This window comes from Crinia signifera, chromosome 8 (genome assembly GCF_055691185.1).
Source record: "Crinia signifera chromosome 8, ASM5569118v1, whole genome shotgun sequence".
Lineage (NCBI taxonomy): Eukaryota > Metazoa > Chordata > Amphibia > Anura > Myobatrachidae > Crinia > Crinia signifera.
The window spans coordinates 64,496,825-64,516,526 of NC_139224.1; the positions used below are offsets into that span (position 1 = coordinate 64,496,825).

The 19,702-nt window shown below is 43.4% G+C and overlaps 1 protein-coding gene across 1 annotated transcript in view; it reads right to left on the reverse strand.

Annotated features, from left to right (window-relative positions):
* Positions 1–19,702, reverse strand: part of GUCY2C (guanylate cyclase 2C) — a 140,049-nt gene that overhangs the window by 40,672 nt on the left and 79,675 nt on the right. The window contains exons 16-19 of the mRNA XM_083158185.1: positions 14,250–14,318; positions 12,638–12,742; positions 8,661–8,747; positions 7,471–7,603 (exon numbers count right to left, since the gene is read on the reverse strand). Of these exons, the coding sequence (XP_083014311.1) occupies positions 7,471–7,603; positions 8,661–8,747; positions 12,638–12,742; positions 14,250–14,318 (394 nt within the window). The remainder of the gene's footprint in view (positions 1–7,470; positions 7,604–8,660; positions 8,748–12,637; positions 12,743–14,249; positions 14,319–19,702) is intronic.

Here is a 19,702-nt window from a genome sequence, read left to right on the forward strand (position 1 = left end):
GCACTCTAGCACTTTATTCTTAATATCAATGCCTGAAATATCCCTTATTAAGTATACTCGATAAGCGCAGAATGCACAGATATGAAAGTATGTTCTATGTATTTACGATGTTCCCCTTTTATCTACTTCTATATATCGCGGAATTTAACAAGCTGCCTCCACTAAGATGGCCGCCGTACAAAAATCAACCTTTCTAACAAGATACCAGAATCCACTGGAAAATGGCCGCCGGCACCCAGGAAAAAAGACACTATATCCTGAGAATGCCTGAAACTCCGTCTGATCGTTGGACGCTCGGCGCATGCGCAGCAAGTAAAGAAGGTCAAATCAAGCCTTATACAAACCTGGACATGCGCAGTACAATTGCCTGGATGCCGGAAACGTGGCGGAAGTGCCGCGAATTACCGTTTTATACGCAATTGGGACTTATATAAATGTATATGCATAGTTTCTGTTTATTTTGAGCATAGCGATTGTCTGATTACACATGGCCAATAATATTGACAGCACTTTTGACAAAGAAATTAACTGTTTAAGTAGCTATACAGCCCTGCACACTAATTAATCACAGGAAGTGATGTCATATAGCCAGGAGACAGACATATAGGTATAAATACCGGTCTGGTCTCAGTTGCCTGTTACCCCTTGATGAAGTCACATCGACGAAACGCGTTGGAAAACCTCTGATCTCCATCCTCTTTTAAGTTAAGCAAATCTCCTTTATATCTTTATACGCTTTTATTAGATTTTAGGAAGATTGTTTTATTTACCTCCTCCATTTTTTCCCTATTTTTACCTTTACATCTTAAAAATTGTCCTCCTTTTTTATATATATATATATTTTTTTGTCTTATATTGTTATCTTAATAAATATTTTATGTTATACTCAGCCCAGTAATTAGTCGCCGCTGTCTTTATCCACTTCTTTTATACCTTTTAAGTGTTATACCGACACTATTTTTTAAAGACTTGGCCGACACCCTCTATATTATAAGGGAAGATTGCTGGGGCTATTATTGTTTTCTAGAGGAGCACAAGTGGCGCCGCTCATCCAAAATACATATATATGTATATATATGGCATTGTTTGAAAGCTGGTATTACACGATAGTAATACCAACTTTCCTCAGCAAAGCCATCTGTCTTCAAACACAGGTACTTATTGATACCTTGCAACTGCCCAGCTTTTCGCTGGATAATCCTGTTTTTTTGGGACCGTCCCGTCCGGGGGGAGGGGGAGCAGTTGGGAGTTACCCCAACCTGCCAGGCATTCAGAGATGCAGAGGGGCTGGGAGCATGGCCAGCAGCTATCACAGTGCTGGCCACGCCCCCATAGTGATGAAAAATTGGGGAGTGCCCTGCAGTCGCGTTATCCCAGCGAGGCTATGCCACTTTTCCATAAGCCACGTACCTCTTCTGTGCATGCGTGTTGCTCCACCATGTGAGTGTGCCGCTTCAAGGTCAAGAAATATTGGGAGGTATACAATATTACACTTAGGACCTTATTCTGGTTCACACGCAGTGCTGCAAAATTTCGGAGAGCTGCGTGTGACTAAAATGCCTCCCACCTCTTGTTCAGCTGGCCACCCCTCCTCACAAGCCGTGTTCCCTGCACGACTGTGACTGGATGTTTTGAAGCCTTTGGTTGGTGGACCTAAATCATTTAATGGTCACTGACATGGTGATGTGGAACGAGCATGCAAAACTAAGTCAATCTCAGGTGCCTTATTCTTTGCGTATTCCCTGTACGTGAACAGGGCGGGCAGCTGACATCCAGTGATGTCAGCTGCCAGCCCCCGTCAGCCGCGTCACTGCCCTGATTTTCATGGAAACGCCCAGCGTTTTCATGGGAACACCCATGAAATGCTGGGCATTCCCATGGATGCATCCCTCAGCTCTCCTGCCCACACTGTTCTGTGCAAGCGCCCGGCGAATAATCTATTCGCTGTGGCCGTGCGCACACAGTGGCTGCACATGCACATAAATGACTATGCACATGGGCAGTCACAAAAAACATCGTTCCACTGCGGGTACACGCAAGGGAGCGTGTCAACTAGAATCGCCCCCTTAGTCATTACATATGCAATAATATGCATAATTACATCTATATAATAAGTTGAAGAGTCTGTGTGCGTGTGTGCGTGTCCGTCGCATTGCGGACACACCGTGGCACTCAGAGCCACCAAATTCAGCAACAAGATACCTTTGGACCCGGTGGTGTGCACCTCGAAGCCGTTTTTGGGAAATTTCACTTAGAAATTTAAAAAACACCAAGTTGTAATTTTCCTTCATTGATGTTCTGGGGAAAAGAACGATGATCTGGGAAACCGTTTGCGAAGGAACAACTCCACACCTGATTTCATTGCTGTCATTGAGTATGAATGACACATTCTAACATTATGGTGAAGGCTTTAAACAATTAGGAAATAATTGAGGATATACATAGACCACACAACACACACACACACACAGTACACCACATACGCACACATAGCACCCAACACACACATTTATACGTAGAGCACCTCACACACTTACACATTGGACAGATACACACACACACAACACACCACATGCAGTACAATACAAATCCATACACACTACAACACACATCCAAAAACAGTACAACAAACACACAGAACACACACACTTAAACATTTCCAGGATACGCAAAGCACACTACACACACATATATACGTAGCACACATCACAAACTTACACATTCGGCAGATACACACAACACGACACTCACAGTACAACACACACCCACATTCACTACAACACACACCCAAAAACAGTACAATACACAAAACACACACTTAAACATTGCACAGATACACACAGCACACTACACACACACAAATTTATACATAGCACACCTTACGCACTTACACATAGGGCAGATACTCACAAAACACACACATAACATACCTCTAACAGCACAACACACACCCACATTCACCACACACACCCAAAAAACAGTACGACACACACAAAACACACACTAAAACATTGCACAGATACACAAAGACACAACACACACATACTGTATATACGTAGCACACCTCACACACTTACGCATTGGACAGATACATACAAAACAACACACACAACCACATACACTACAACACACACACAAAAACAGTACAACACACACAAACACACAGAACACATAAAAAATAATTTGCCGTTTATTTAACCGTCTGTACCGGCAAATAAAAACTGTACCTAATGTACCATTTCTACTTTGTTCCCCATATCCGTCTCTCCAGTCCTCCAGCCTGTCACTGCACTCCCCGGCCAGTTGCACTGAGAAATATTTGTCCTGGCCAATGCACCCATTGATCAATACAAAGTGGGTACACTGCACTCACCCTGTTAGTCAGTTGGATATCAGGCACTGCTCTGCCTTAAGGGTTTCCCAGACTCTTTTGGTTCATAGATAATGTTTGGTCGATGGGCATGAGCGCTGCATGCATTTGTTTGAATGTTATGAGTGTAAGAAGTTGAAGAATAAGACTGAGATGAAGATTTGTCACGTTATAGTGTACAATTTACTCAATAAATCGTGAAAAAAATATGTGTACATAGAAGTACAGTACAATCAAGAAATGAAAGTAGGATTAAAAAATAAATTCTGATTCAAACTGATAATTGTTTGGATGGCGGTGGGTTGCGAAACAAATCTATAGGTGGAGGGGGTATGGATATTGTGGGCATAATTGGTGTTTGGTACACCTACAGGGGGTCCCCAGTTGATGGGGTACACCTACAGGGGGACCCCTTTACAATCCCGTTGGTCTCTTCTCCTGGAGCCTACGGTCTCCCTCAGTGATTGAATATCATTAAGGGAGACTGTAAGCTCAAGGAGAAGAGACCTACAGGATTGTAAAGGGTCCCTAAAAGACCACCTGGACCCCAATTGGGAATCCCCCTATGGTGACACTGTGACCGTGACACTGTAGTGAAAATCCCATCAATTAAGGACCCCCTGTAGGTGTACCAAACACCAATTATGCCCACAATATCCATACCCCCACCTATAGATTTGTTTCACAACCCACCCCATCCAAACAATTATCAGTTTGAATCAGAACTTATTTTTTAATCCTACTTTCATTTCTTGATTGTACTTCTATGTACACTTATATTTTTTTCACGATTTATTGAGTAAATTGTACACTTTGTAACATGGCAATTCTTTTTCTCAGTCTTATTCTTCAACTTCTTACACTCAAACCTTATCAATGCACCCATTGATGATTGTGATGGCTGGATCAGTGGATTGGCCCGGCGGGTGTAGGGAAGAATTTGGCCCATTGCACCCATTCCCAGTGGTGCATTACAGTGGTGTGGATAGTGTGCATCGCGTCATGACATCATGTGGCCAGGCCCGCGGACCTGCTCCCACTCTCAGGGGCTGCCCCACTGTTTGGTAGAGATGCCCGGTGCATGTGCTTTACAGATCCCCAGACCTCAGAGACTGCTGCAGGTTTGGTGAGGGGAGTGGCAGTGGCAGGGAGCAGTGAATTTTTAATTAATTATGGCGGGGTAAGTAACGCCCACCCTGGTCCCCACGCACTCAGCGCCTGTAATTACACACCCTAGAAACTGTTTTTCTGCAAGGGTGGAATTAAGTGTGGCGCTCCTACAATTCTGCTGCCTGTATTTCCAAACCCGTGGATCAATCCCTTGCCTTGATAAAGAGCCATTGCTCGAAACGCGTTGGAAGGAGGAAGGTGCCTTTCTATCTGAAAAGTGTTTGAGGTGATGGTTGGAGAGAAGGTAAGATCCCACTATTTTACATCTGGGTGTATACCGGTACTACCCCGTGGATCAGGACCCCGTCTCCTTACCTCCCTCATTGCACTACAGGAGTGAAAGACACACTTTTTAAATATAATTTTTAAAAAACTTTTGTGTGTTTTTATGCAAATAAATTCTTTTTATGACAAAAGAACTGCACACTTTTCTTTGAACAAGGATATCCAAAAGAAACCTTTAGAGGATTGTCAACACCTAATACGCCGTGAGTACGGGTACGCCCTCACCATCTAAAAAAGATACCATTATATGTGTAATTTACATTTTTCCAGTGTAAGTAAGGTACGCCCCCTTGCTGACACTGGACATCTTCTTTGATTCATCCCTCAGTGAAAAAATAGACCATCATACCGTTCTATTTCTCAAATCTTATCTTTTCATATCTCTATTGCTCTGGAGACGAACCCTCAAGTGAAAACACCACCAATTAGAAGAACCTCCACGCAAAAGATAAGTACAGATACACTTTTTATTCAGCGCCAACCTTTTTAGAACCCCTTCCCCCTTTTTTTACCCTAGAAACTGTACCATTGAAAGTATAGAAATGGAGGTGTGGACATGTCCCTTTCTGATTTTGTACCGATTTCTGACCCTCAGATGTTGGAGGATATGTCATACAGTAGGTGCTACATCTCAGGAGTGGATGTGGAATTCATCAACACATACAAGTTATCAACTCAGGAGTGTTGTGTTTCAAACAACAACAACACCACACCTGATTTCATTGCCGTCATTGAGTATCAATGCAAACACATTCTAACATTATGGTGGAATCTATAACAAATTACAATCTTAGGTCTTTGGCACAGCATATTGTAAGATGACATTTTTCAGCAATTTTGGAAATAAAGAAACCCCAAGGTTTTCCCGGGCAACGCCGGGCGGGTCAGCTAGTATGCAATAATATACAGCACCTCTATTTATCGAGCTATACATTTATCCCAGGGTTAGGACCACTTGTTCACATCAAGTTTGGTCTTATATGAATCAATATTTTACCAGCGGTAATCCGGTCATTGGGGATAAATAATCGCACACAAGTTTTGAGTATCAGTAGATATGTATGTACGGATTTGGTATGAAATCCCGACAGTCAAAATACCGACAACCATTGACCGACGGTCAAAATCCAGACAAGGTCAAAATACAGACATTTAAAATCCCAACAAGTTCAAAATCCTGACAAGGTCAAAATACCGATATGGTCAAAATACTCACATTTAAAATCCCGACAAGGTCAAAATACCGACATATAAAATACCGACATATAGAATGTAGACAGGCGAAAAAGTCAATATGACTTTTGGTCAACAGGACGCAAGGTCGACATGGGTTTTTTCACTGTTTTTTGACCCGACATGGACACAGTTGCAAGTCAACCGCAGCCCCTTGCATTGCTCGCTTCGCTTGCAATGCTTCGGGCACAGTGCCTCGCTATGCCACACTATTTTATTCTCCCACCATGCCCTAGTAGGATGGTAGGGCATAAAATACTGCCTGTCGGCACATGTCGGGTCAAAAAACCTTGCGATCTGTCGACCAAAAGTCATGTTGACTTTTTCACCTCTCTACATTCTAAATGTCTGTATTTTGACCTTGTCGGGATTTTAAATGTCCTTATTTTGACCATGACGGTATTTTGACCTTGTCGGGATTTTAAATGTCGGTATTTGACCTTGTCGGGATTTTGACCGTCGGTCAATGGTTGTCTGTATTTTGACTGCATCCCCTATGTACAAATATATACAGTATATTGATAAAGATGGGTTGCAAGGCAGGCCCTGGGGGCTGCATGTTTATGAGAGGGAACAAAGCCCTCATTCTAATGTAAGCCAGCCTATGAGCCGTTGAGGACTTGGAAGGTATGTATCCCTTATACCAATGAGAGAAGGCTTCATTGTGTCACAGTGTATAAATATCTGTCACCTAGATCAGTCTGGTAACACTTTAATTTCTTCTACTTGATGACACATAATCCTGGATCCATGGGGCACTTGCATATGTATGTATACAGTATACTGATTATAATTCTTGTCTATGTTAGATCCATCTATGCTGTAATTCTATCTAGATTGCTATAAGTATCTATTTGCTATAACTGTCCATAACTTACTGTAATTACCTATATTTGGTCTTATCTCTTTTCTTTGCTAATTAAATCTATTTTGTGTGTTGAACCACAATACAGCAGTATATGCAATTGTACACTCTTTCTGAAAGGTATTAACATGTGCATAACCACACCAGAGGTATGCTATGCTAATAGACACAGCTTGCATCCACAACAAACTATCTTATAATGTTTATAAATAAGTTATAATGTAACATTTGTCTTTGTTCAACTTCAGATAATGTATATTTGATTCTGATTGAGATAAATGTATGGTTATTATATTATGAAACCTTTCAATTTAGCATTTCTGGGTTCTTCCACCTCCACATTTCATCCTACAGGCCTTATACTCTAAATGTGGGTCCTTTACTCTATCTCAATCCTCCCTATTTTTTCTCTTTTAAATTTTCCTTTTTGTTTGGCTTCTGTATATTTCTTTTAAGACTGGTCATCTCTGATTGTTCTTTTATTGTATAACCCAACACACATTTATAATATTATTTTTGTTCTTCTATATATTCAAAGTAAACATACCTTTCTTAGGGCTAAGAATGGAATTACCAACAAAGTCAGTGATCTTCACTACCATACGACTGTCTACAACACAGTTTGTTGACTTCAGGTGGCCATGGACCTCGGTTTTACTGGAATGTAGATAGGACATGCCCTGTCATGGAGAAATTGTTTGGATAGTTTATTACAGTTTTCTTTGATTGAGATCTAATCAAATGAAGATTTTTTTATAATATAATTGTATCTATGTAATGTAGGGCAGTATCCAATTTCCCGCAGTCATTGATCACTGATAGTTTCTTGGGGGCTATCCAATTAGCTCTGATAAACAAGCTAATCAGAGATTTTGATTCACCCGTACCTGGATGACTTTGGAGGGCAATGTAAGATCTTCTGTTATCTGTTGTCTTGTGTTTCCTCCTTTCTTGTCTGTGCGATGGTTCCCTCAGGGCCGGCGCCACCACTAAGCAGCTTTAGGCATTTGCCTAGGGCGCCGGCATCTAGAGGGTGGTAATGAGCTGCAGGAGGAAGAAAGTTGCACGCGGTGCCGAGGAGAGCAGGAGGAAGAAAGATGCATGCACCTGCCAAGTTATTCAGGTGAGTAAGCCGACACCCCTGTCAACATCCCCCCCTGCCTGGAGCCCACTTGTGTATGTTACTCCCCGCTGCAGCGGCAATTCTCGGGCAAGTGACCCCCCCAGTCAGCGGCAATCTTCGGCGGGTGGTGGCTGCAACCCCCTCTGCGCAGCAGGTGGATGGCGGCCGCATCCCCCCGGACCGGGTCAGAGCGGAGGGGGCGGGGGCGAGGGTCGTCTGGGGCGCTGAAAGGGCTTGCACCGGCCCTGGGTTCCCTATTGTTCCACTGTGTGTATGTCTAACTGAGAAGTTGTGTTGTACGTTTTCCGGTGCACACTACACATAGGCAAATTCCTTTTTCCCATGTGTCCATACCATAAGTCTTCATTTTCAAAGTTCTCAAATTTACAACCGAGTATCCAAAAGCAAAGAAAGTGATTGTTTATCTGCTGACTTGTATTGAAGGAAAGTTACTAGAGGGAGAAGCAACTGAATCAGCGATACAATGGGTCTGTATCTGGCAGAGTGAAACTGAGCTAAATACTTCTATTAAATATTGTGATGATGCAGTAGTTAATAGGTTTTCACATATTAGTTTTATATTAGAAATATAGATATGCATTCTATAATCTTACCTTAGCTATATCATACATTACAGAAATTTTAAATTCCCAGTCCATGAAAGTGCCATCCGGGTAGGATATTTTATCATGGAGAACATCCTGACAGGTGAAACGAAAACATGTTATTAAAGCAATGGAGGCATTGGACATGAAATACAAGTAAAAATCATATGGAGCATATTTTCTGCTGGAAACCCCTGAAAAAAGCTGTGAAATGTAATGGGGCCTACACACATAGAGATTTGTGCCAGAGATTTAGCATGGGAGATTCAGCAGGACAGATTCCCCAGTCTCTCGACGGTGGCGCTGCGGGGCCCTGCCCGTTTCCGCTTCAGGGAGACGGGCAGGGTTAGGGGGGACGGCGGGGCGGCGAGGGGACCCGAGACAAGGTCAGTTGCCATGGGGCACGCGCCCCTGGCAAGAGCCGCACACTGGTGATAGAATCACCAGCCCCTGCTAAGATTAGACCAGCTCCATCTGTACAGTATAATGCAGGAATCACCATAACTGACTGACCTGATATATCATGACTAAAATCACACATACTGATGGTGCCACACAAATGTATTATCATTGTGGTTCCATTTCTGGCAGACATCTATTGTCACTTTCAATGCTCCTATTGGCTGTTAAGCTGGATGGTATGAAAAAATCAACAGGGTATCTATTGATAGTTTCACCCAGCAAAGGTCATACCTGCCTTAATACTCACCAGACATACAGAGGGTGGAGCTAGATTCTATGTCCAAGCACAGAGGAGAAAAAAAAAATTCCTCTCTGTGACATTGCTGACAGAGAATTGTGATCTCTACCATCAATGGCAAAACTATCTCCTGTAGTATGCCCCTGGGTATGCAAACCTATTCATGAGTTGGTGGGAGGATAGGTACATATGGGGCGAGGGGGGCCCAGGGACAAATCTCGTGCTATGGAAAAGATTTATAGATGACATAATCTTCATCTGGAAGGGTGATGAGACCTCCCTACAAAACTTTCTAACACACATGAACAATAACAACAACAATTTAGTGTTCACAAGTAACCACAGTAAAAAAGAAGTAGAATTCCTGGACCTCAAAATCTATATAGAAAATGGCCACCTACAAACTAAAACATACAAAAAGTCAGTAGACGTAAATAGTTTTATACTTTCGACAAGCGGACACCATCCAAACTGGTTGAAATCTATACCCAAGAGCCAATACATAAGACTGAAGCGGAATTGTTCCAAAAACACAGACTATCTAGAACAGAGTAAAGAAATGACAGCAGAATTTAAGGACAAAAAATACAAAGAAACAGAATTAGAAACAGCCATCAAACAAGTAGAAAACATAGACAGAACAGAACTTCTCAAGTACAAAGAGAAAAACAGGGACACATATAGGGAAATACCATTTATTACCCAGTATTCGAAACAATCCACCACACTCCAGAATATACTGCGGAAGCATTGGCCCCTACTGTTACAAGATGAGCTATTATCAGACCTCCTACCCACTAAACCAAAAATAGTATACCGCAAAGCTCCAAGCATCAGGCAGAAATTGGTAAATAACCATATACCACCCAAGCAACAGATCCAACCAAGCATAACCAAAGATCAACCCAATAAAGGATTCTACTACTGTGGATCCTGTACAGGCTGCAAAAACCAAGGGAGCAGATCTACGCAACCAGTCACCTTGTTTAAATCAAAAATAACGCAACAAACATATAAAATCAAGAACAGAATAACATGTAACAGCAAGGGAGTGATTTACTTGCTGGAATGTGGGTGCCACAAACAATATGTGGGACGTACAATTAGACCATTGAAAGTGAGGATAAACGAACATATACGAAACATAAAGAAAAAGAATGAGGAACATAATTTATCCAAACATTTTAATGACAATCACAATGGAGACCCCAGCTCATTAAAGTTTATAGGGATAGAGGAAGTACAGAAAAACTGGAGGGGAGGTGACTACATGTTGAGTATAAACAAACTTGAGTTAGGATGGATGTACAAACTAAAAACATTAAAACCTCGAGGTCTAAATCTAGACAACGAGGTGAAGGCGATAGTGGGGAAAAAATGACAGCGTATCTGCTGCGAACATACAATAGCAAAAAACTATGAGCAGCGTATCTGCTGCGAACATACAATAGCAAAAATCTATTAAACAGGCTGGTAATTGAAATACAGCCACAACCTTCTGTCTACTACTGGACAGGATTAGCTAATAACATGAATATCAAATGTTTGTATTATAAGGTAGTCAGTAAAAATCAATCTGTTTATAAACAAAAATAAACAAGGAAGAATAGTCAGGCAAATTAAGTAACGAATGCTTGTAACAAATGAAACTATATGCATTAATGTAATAAACGTAATGACATAATTGGACAATTGCAACAAAGTTAAACAACCACGGCTGCAGAAACTGATCATTAGCATTCAGCCAGTTTGACGGACAACCTGAGGAACCAATTACAGAAGGTTCAATGGAACCAATGAGAAACACATGAGAACAGGATGGAGGGCTATTTAAATACAGCAAAGACACACCAGCATACAGCTCCCTAGAAGAAGGCTTATGCCGAAACGCGTTGGAGAGAGTACCCCCATAACAATCTGACTTACTTTGGAGACAGGCGGAGAGAACTGTACGGCAGCGGCAAACAGCGTGTGCACACACTGTATGACGGCAAGGAGATCGCTAAGGAGGAAGCCCCGGCAAGAGGTGAGTACGGAGAAGGGAAAGTGAGGGAGTGAGCTAAGGAACCTGTAGAGTGGTGAACAGTCACTGGGACGGGTACTTACAAACCCGAAGCGGTGATCTCAGTAACCGCCACAGACAAGGTGCAGCGTCCTTCCAGTTCCTGCCTGCACGGTGAGCGGTGTGATACACGCAGCTCCCCGGAGCGGACAGACGGCGCATGCAGCCCCAAGAGTCCGGGACCCACAGTGTACACTGGCACCCACGAGTACCAGACCCGGAAAACCGGAAGAAAAGAGGTACCTGAAAGTTGTGTCCAAAGTAAAGACAATTTATAAGTATCAAACAGCGGGACGCCGCTACGACCATTAACTGAAGGACCTAATTCTGTTATTTCTGAACAGAACATTTTCTTTTCATAAATTGTTTCATCAGTTCCATTTTTTCATATAATTATTCATTTATTTAATATTTTTTTTCGCTTATTAAGGAGTGATACCCAGTGGCGGGATATATGCACACATGAATTGTGACTTTTATAATTTATAATTTATGTTTTGAATAAATTAGAAATTTCTTAAGACATGCATTGAATATATTCTATTTAAATCACACATAGAGGTCATCAATTTTAAGGTAGAGCGCAGCACAAACCATCTAGAACCTATACGAATTAAAACAGAGACAGTCATCCGTTTAGTGCGGCTGCTAACCAAACACAAGGAGATTCAGTGCGCAGGTTACCAACCAAAATCCATTATCTCCTGTAAGTTGTTAACCACCAATGGTCCATGGCCATCCCTAATGTTAACTGGCTTTCTTAATAAAGTTGTGTAGCCCCCCCCCTCAACCAACGGCAATGCAGGGTCTTGCACGTTGCCATTGCTGGGCTATATTTATACCGCATCAGTGTTATCTCACCAGAGAACATTGACCATGACAGATCGCTCAGCATATTGTACATTGCTAGTGTGCTATGTGCTGAGCGATCTATGCAGAGCGTTCTGTGCTATACTACTTACCATAGCACGGAGGCCATCCCGTGTGTATGGGGAAATAGTCTTCAGGGACCCAGTTCATGTTTTCCAGGTCACCTGTAGATCTTTCATTTGTGAAAATGATAAGACACCTGTGCCCATCTATATACTATATTAAATGGTTTTGCTTTTCTCTACGCTGTTTCTCTGGTCCCTGCTCAATCCCCAAAAACAGCTGCAGCATGTCTGATTTAGACCCAAAGTTCTACACACAATGTATACATAAATAGATATGGCATATACTTACTCGAAGAGACCCTCTTTCACAGTACTCAATAACAGCATATATCATAGCATCCATCCTCACTGTACCATAGAATTTTGTTAGATTGTAGTAATCTATTTGAAGAAGCTGTAGGGAGAGATGTCTTCATTTGAATGAATCAGAAACTAATGAGTATTGCACATGACTGAAAGTTATTCAGTGTTTCAGTCAGATAAACATCAAATACAGTAAATGAATACAGAGGGTGTTCCAGGCTGATCGCTGTGGACAAAACCAAGAGATTTCAACACTAAATTTATCTCTAATAATTGTGGGACATAGTATCCAGAGCTGTAAATGAAAAGTTATTTAGCACTTTGACAGTGCCTGTTGTGATATAATGGCAACAAGCCCCAAAGCTTAAGCTGTGTACACAAGGTGCGATTATGGCTATTGATTTTGACTATATAGTCAAGATTGAATAGAAGGTTAGTCAGAATCGCACAGCCAAATTCAATGCAGATTCAATCCCGATGCGTGCCCATTTAGTCAGTATTGAATAGAAAAATAGACTGTATAGGCATAGTCTATCTTGACTATCTCGCCTGTAGAATGTATTTGGCCTAGGGCCAAATTGCAACATACAGTAGTCTAATCTAAAGGGCAGTTAGTCAAAATCTGCCATGAGCCAAAATTGAACCATGTGTACACTCCTTTACAGTACATTCAATATATAGCCTTCCTCTTATGTATCAAGTGGCAAGCCATCCAAAAGATCCCAGTCATATACACTGGTACGTGTTCACTAATCTGTGAATAAGACTTGAAACTGAAATTTGTGAAAGGCAACCAAAAGTGTTGTCATGTATTAGGCATGCTCTATTTGCAACTATGGTTTCTGACGTGTATTCAGCGTCCGCTCGCCACGCTTCGGCCTCGTTTTATGAGTACCCTCGCGGGGCTCATTTCGCTCACCATGCTTCAGGCTCAGTGGCTTGCTTTGCTCGCTGCACTTTATAAGATCAACTCCACGCCGACGTGGATAGTGGGGGTTTGAACAGGTCGGGAGGACACTTGCACTACCGAACCCCTAACCCTGACCATCTCCCTGAAGCGGACACGAGGGTTGCTGTACCCTGCTGCACAAATTACTGAGACGCACTTGCGTATGAGTCGCTCATGCGTCCCAGGCAGATGGAGCACCTCTCTGCTGGCGCCCGCATGATCGCCCTCTCTGCCAGCGTCCGCCAGCGCAGGGGATCTGGCGGGTACCGGCACTATGTGAGAGGCGCTCACTAGGCTTGCCAGGGACAAAATTACGTAGCGTGGGACGTGAAACTACACAAGTACCGATTTTTGTTCTCACCAGATAGCGTGGACAGATACATTTTAAGGTGGGAACGCAGCTTTAGTCTCAGAGCAAATGGGAAATGTCTATTTTTCACAGATATTCAGGGGGAAATTGACTAAGATGTGTATTCTACTTCACATGTGATGTTTCTATGGGCAACCAATCAGACCCTGTCTACTATCTTCTAGCAGGTACTAAATAAAAAAGTAGATTTTGATTGGTTGCCCGTAGCAACATCACATGTGAAGTAGAATACACATCTCAGTAAATTTCCCCTCAGTGTACTGTACATACAATACATACTTTGTTTAGCTCCATTTTCTGTTTTTCAGTGAAATTTCCATCATGTTTCAAGTCTTTGAGTATAACGACCTGTAAAAAAAAAAAAAAAACATTTAATGGGATGCGATTTTTAGTAAGGTTCTGAAATCGCACATTATCGCATTTCCCAAATCGTGAATTTAAGAAAAAATCAACTATTTAATGGGATGCGAATTTGCGGGTAAAAAGTGCGATATGGTGCGATTTTTAGTTATGAAAATGTGCAAATTAGTGGACATGTGAGATTTTGTAGACATGGTAATGTGCGTTTAATGTTAAAAAACAAAACACGAAATCCCCCCTCCTGAGCATAACCAGCTCGAGACTCAAGGGCCGGTCCTGCTTCCCAAAATACGGGGGACAAACTGACTAGTGGTCCCCCATATTTTGGCAACCAGGTCCAGGCCCAAACAGACAACAGATTAATACCACAGCCAGGGGAAACTTTTCACGTAAGTTCAATTGGTTAAGGCATTGATCCTTGTGGCTGGTCAGCTCAGGCAGGGACCCTGGAGGAGTGGGGTCCCCCCCAATAGAGGGGTCCCCCCACTTCAGAGTGATCCCTGCCTGGGCTGAAGCCTGGGGATGTCCCCGATGCCCCTTGATTGGTGGGCATCGGTCTGATAAATGGTAAGAAATAGATGTAACTATTGTGTAATGTTGTGGAACTTCAAGTCCCAGCAAGCCTGCCCCCCATGCTGGGACTTGAAGAACCATCAGTTCCAGCATGCAGGCCTTTAAATGGCCCACTGGGTCTTGTAGTTCCACAACATTACAAATAGTGAAATAAAACACACACACACACACACACACACACACACACACAGGAACAGTATAGCTTTATTACATACTACATTAATTCACACATACATTACCTATGGATTCCCTCATAGACCTGTCCTTTTCTCCATGTAGAATCCCAATGAGTACCTGTTGAGGGAAATCATACTCACCAGACGCCTCCCGGATTAGACGCTGTCTTCTCCAGCTTGCAGTACCCCTCCGGATTAGACGCTATGAGAGAAGTCTGAATGTTTGTTTACATTTGCAGTTCTTCCCACATGCCGGGGGTTAGTTCCGTCCACCAGCTAATAAGGAGCAGCATACCAGCAGCCGGGATTCCGATGTCAATATACTGACCATTAAGATCTCGGCCGTTGTCCATACCGAACCCCGTTTACCAGGTCAGCCAAGAGGAATGCCGGGCCGCGTAATTTTTTGGAGGCGTGGCCTAAGTGTGGGAGGTGTGGCCATCTTCCACGCTTAGGTCACACCCTTGAAATCGAAATGTTTAGAGTGGAGTGAAAGGAAACTCTAAAAACTCTAAACTCAGCAGCAGCAGCAGCAGCAGCAGCACACACCTACAGCATGTGCATTGCTGACAGCAGGCTCAGCAGGAGCTCTCACACTTGCACATACTGTAGAAGTGCGAGCTGCTGTTGCTGCCCGGGAGGGGTCGGACCAGGGCCCAGGTAATTAGTACGGACAAGAGATTTGAAGAAATCTGAATTTGAAACTTTGGGGGTCATTCTGGTTCTATTGCTCCCCATGCGTTCGCACGGTTGAGCGATGTTTTGTTTCTGCGCATGCGCATAATGATTTATGCGCGTGTGCAGGCTCTCTTGGAAAATGGACTCGGCACCTTGCATAGTCGCAGGCCCGTTCACATGGAGCAGTGTGGGCGGGGGGTGTGGTGCGGTGGGCACGTGTCGTGCCCATGGGAACGCTCATCATTTTTATGGGTGTCCCAATGAAAACACTTACCATTCCCATGGGATTGCGGGTGGGAGGAGGTGTGTCAGGGATGGGCAGCTGATGTCACATGATGTCAGCCATCCGTCCTGTCTTCGGCTGGAGGGCGGCGAATATACGTCAGTCTCCACTGACTTATATTTGTGTGCCCTGGAGAAATCATTCGATGGTCACCGTGCAGGACGTTTGGCATTTGCTAGAGAACACCAAGACTGGCATATTCACCACTGGCGCCCTGTGCTCTTCATAGACGAAAGCAGGTTCACACTGAGCACATGTGACGGAGTCTGTAGATGCCAAGGAGAACATTCTGCTGCCTGCAACATCCTCCAGCATAGCCGGTTTGGCAGTGGGTCAGTAATGGTGTGGGGTGGCATTTCTTTGCAGGGCCGCACAGCCCACATGTGTTCACCAGAAGTAGCCTGACTGCCATTTGGTACCGAGATGAGATCCTCAAACCCCTTGGCAGACCATATGCTGGTGCAGTTGGCCCTGGGTTTCTCCTAATGCAAGACAATGCTAGACTTCATGCGGCTGGAGTGTATCAGCAGTTCCTGCAAGATGAAGGCATTGATGCTATGGACTGGCCTGCCCGTTTCCCAGACCTGAATCCAATTGAGCACATCTGGGACATCATGTCTCGCTCCATCCACCAATGCCACGTTGCACCACATACTGTCCAGGAGTTGGAGGATGCTATAGTCCAGGTCTGGGTGGAGATCCATCAGATCAGCCTGTAGTGGGTGGAGATTCCTCGGGTGGAGATCCCTCTGGGTGGAGATCCCTCGGATCAGCCTGTAGTGTTTTTCTACTTTCCTTTTGAGTGTGACTCCAAATCCAGACCTCCATGGGTTAATAAATTTGATTTCCATTGATCATTTTTGTGTGATTTTGTTGTCAGCACATTCAACTATGTAAAGAACAAAGTATTTAATGAGAATATTTCATTAATTCAGATCTAGGATGTGTTATGTTAGTGTTCCCTTTATTTTTTTGAGCAGTGTATATAAACACATATATACACACACTATCTTCCCCAGCACTTCGGTGTCCCAAATCTGGGTTACCTTCTTAGGGGTGAGTCCATTCTATATGGTCACAGGAAAGTATGCGGCACACATAAGGCTCCAAACGTTTTAAGAAAAGTGCTGGTGCAGTTTATTGCATACACCTGCATTTGTAAATAAATGCCTTAACTTCAACTTTCTGCGTGCCGCTGTTTGCTCATCCTCGACTCTATATACATCATATTCCGACACTCACAGGATGCAGGGAGATATATTGCCGGGTGCAATCCAAAGGTGCACCCGCAGGACGCCGATGTCCTAAGATACTTGCGGGGTGAGTTGACACACCAGTCATAAAAAAAATACTGAAAGCCAAAACTTGGTAGACAACATTTCAGCATGTGATTACCTAAATTTACCACACCATATACCCCTTATACAACTCATGCAACACAATATTAACCCCCTTATACATTATGCCACATGGAATGAGCCAAAATTCAAACCGACTGAGCCAAAATTCACACTATGGCACATGGATTGAGTCAAAATTCACATTATGCCACACAGATTAAGGCAAAAATTCACATTTTGCCACAGGGATTGAGCCAAAATACACACTATACCAAACGAATTGAGCAAAAATTCACAATATGCTTATACAGCTATAGCTTCGGAACCAACTGACCCATTTACATGAGATCTCAGTATCATATTGAAACTTTTGAGTGGGCTTCAAAAAATGTTGGCCCTGTGAAACTAGGCCGTTTGGTTCCAGAGAAATCTGCCCTCAAACAACATGAACAGCCCTGAAATTACATTTCAGAAATGAAAAAATTGGTTTACCCAATTAACCCATATGGACCCGCCTGGAATCAGATTGAAGGACCAGCGATTGGGGTTTGACTGAGATCAACCTCAAACTTCTGTGATGCCGGAGGGGGAACTGGCAGCCGTTGGAACAAGGTGGGGGTCAGAATTAGTGGGTCCCATTTTATCCTATGGGGAAAATGTTCCAGCTTTGCCTGGTGGTATCTCTGGTTCCTAGTTGCCTATTTGGAGAGTGGGCCTGGAGCTACAGCTCCATCAGGCCCATTGTTAATCCAGCCATGCAGCCCTTCTATAGCCTTACAAATTAATGAGATTGTGGGAGCTCACCACTTGTTGGAAATAGGCACACATCAGGGTTGTCCCCTGTCAGTACTTTTTTTTTAACTTAATGCTAGCCTCTATATTCTGGACCCTTCAGACTCGGCAATCTGGTTACTAAAATTGGCCATTTGGAGATTTAGCTTTTGATTACACACAGTCTAGTGAACACACCTGTAACAGGGATATTCTAGGGGATATCGATCACTGACTCCAAAGGGTGTAATTCTGCTAGGATCGATTTCTGGTGTATTTGCTTCCGGGACTGATGGTGTGGTACTGTGCATGTGTATGGCTGATTATACACATGTCCTGGGCCGCTGCATGAACACCTTTTGGCGACCATCATACTCGCTGAGGCGCAGGGGCCAGAGCAGGGGAATGCCCAGCATTTGATTGGCACCCCATGAAAACACTGGGCATTCCGCTGGGAACGCAGGCGAGCCAATGCCTGCCGGGGCGGGCGGACGACGTCACATGACGCCAGAGCTTGCCCCCTCTTTAGTGGACTCGGATGGAAATAAAAGACAGTTTAGAATGACTTTTATTTCAGAAGGGGAGAGGAATCATTTGATGGTTCTCAACTATCAAATGATTTCTCTCCCCTTCGGCCGCATGCAATAGTTCAACATAGTTTTAATACATAAACTTTTAAACAAAGCATTTCAAAGACAAGGGGTTACTGCTGCTTTAAACAACCAGCAAAATTCTTTAAAACACAAAATGTATTATTATAATTATTATTATTATCCTGTATTTATATAGCACCACAAGGGGTCCGCAGCGCCCAATTACAAAGAACATAAATGAATAAGCAAAACAGTGACTTACAGTTGAATACAATGGAGGACAAGTGCAGGGTACATACATATAGCTGCATCAGCAGAGGACACTGGAATAAGTATCAGCGTGGTAGAAAACTGCAGGATTTGGTGCCGTCAAAGATTAAGGTTTAAGTAAGAGAAGGAAAGGGAAGAGGGTCCTGCTCGGGAACGCGTACATTCTAAAGAGATGGGGCAGACAGACAAGGGTGACAGAGGTGGTGCAGAAATAAGCAAGTAACAGTGGGTTAGGGTGAGAGTTGGCTGGACTTGTTGAAATGGTTCTTTTAGAGCCTGTTTGAAGTTTTATAGAGATGTGGAGAGTCTGAGGGAGAGAGGTAGAGAGTTCTAGAGGTAGGGAGCAGCACCTGAAAAGTCCTGGAGGTAAGAGTGAGAGGCGGCGTGCATTAGTAGAGCGAAGTAGACAGGCAGGAGTGCAAAGGGAAATGAGATCAGAGATGTAAATTAGAGAGTAATGGGTGAGAGCTTTGTAAGTGAGTGTGAGAAGTTTGAATTGCATTACAGTATATAAGGGAAAGGAACAGGGCCGGCGCCACCACTAGGCAAACCTAGGCATTTGCCTAGGGCGCCGGCCACTGGAGGGCGGAAAATGCCGCCCCGGGTACCTGTACCTGTCTATTTAAATCTGGCGGCGGAGGCAGCGGGGGTCCCTGCAGTCTATTAAAAATCACGAGCGCTATCCGCC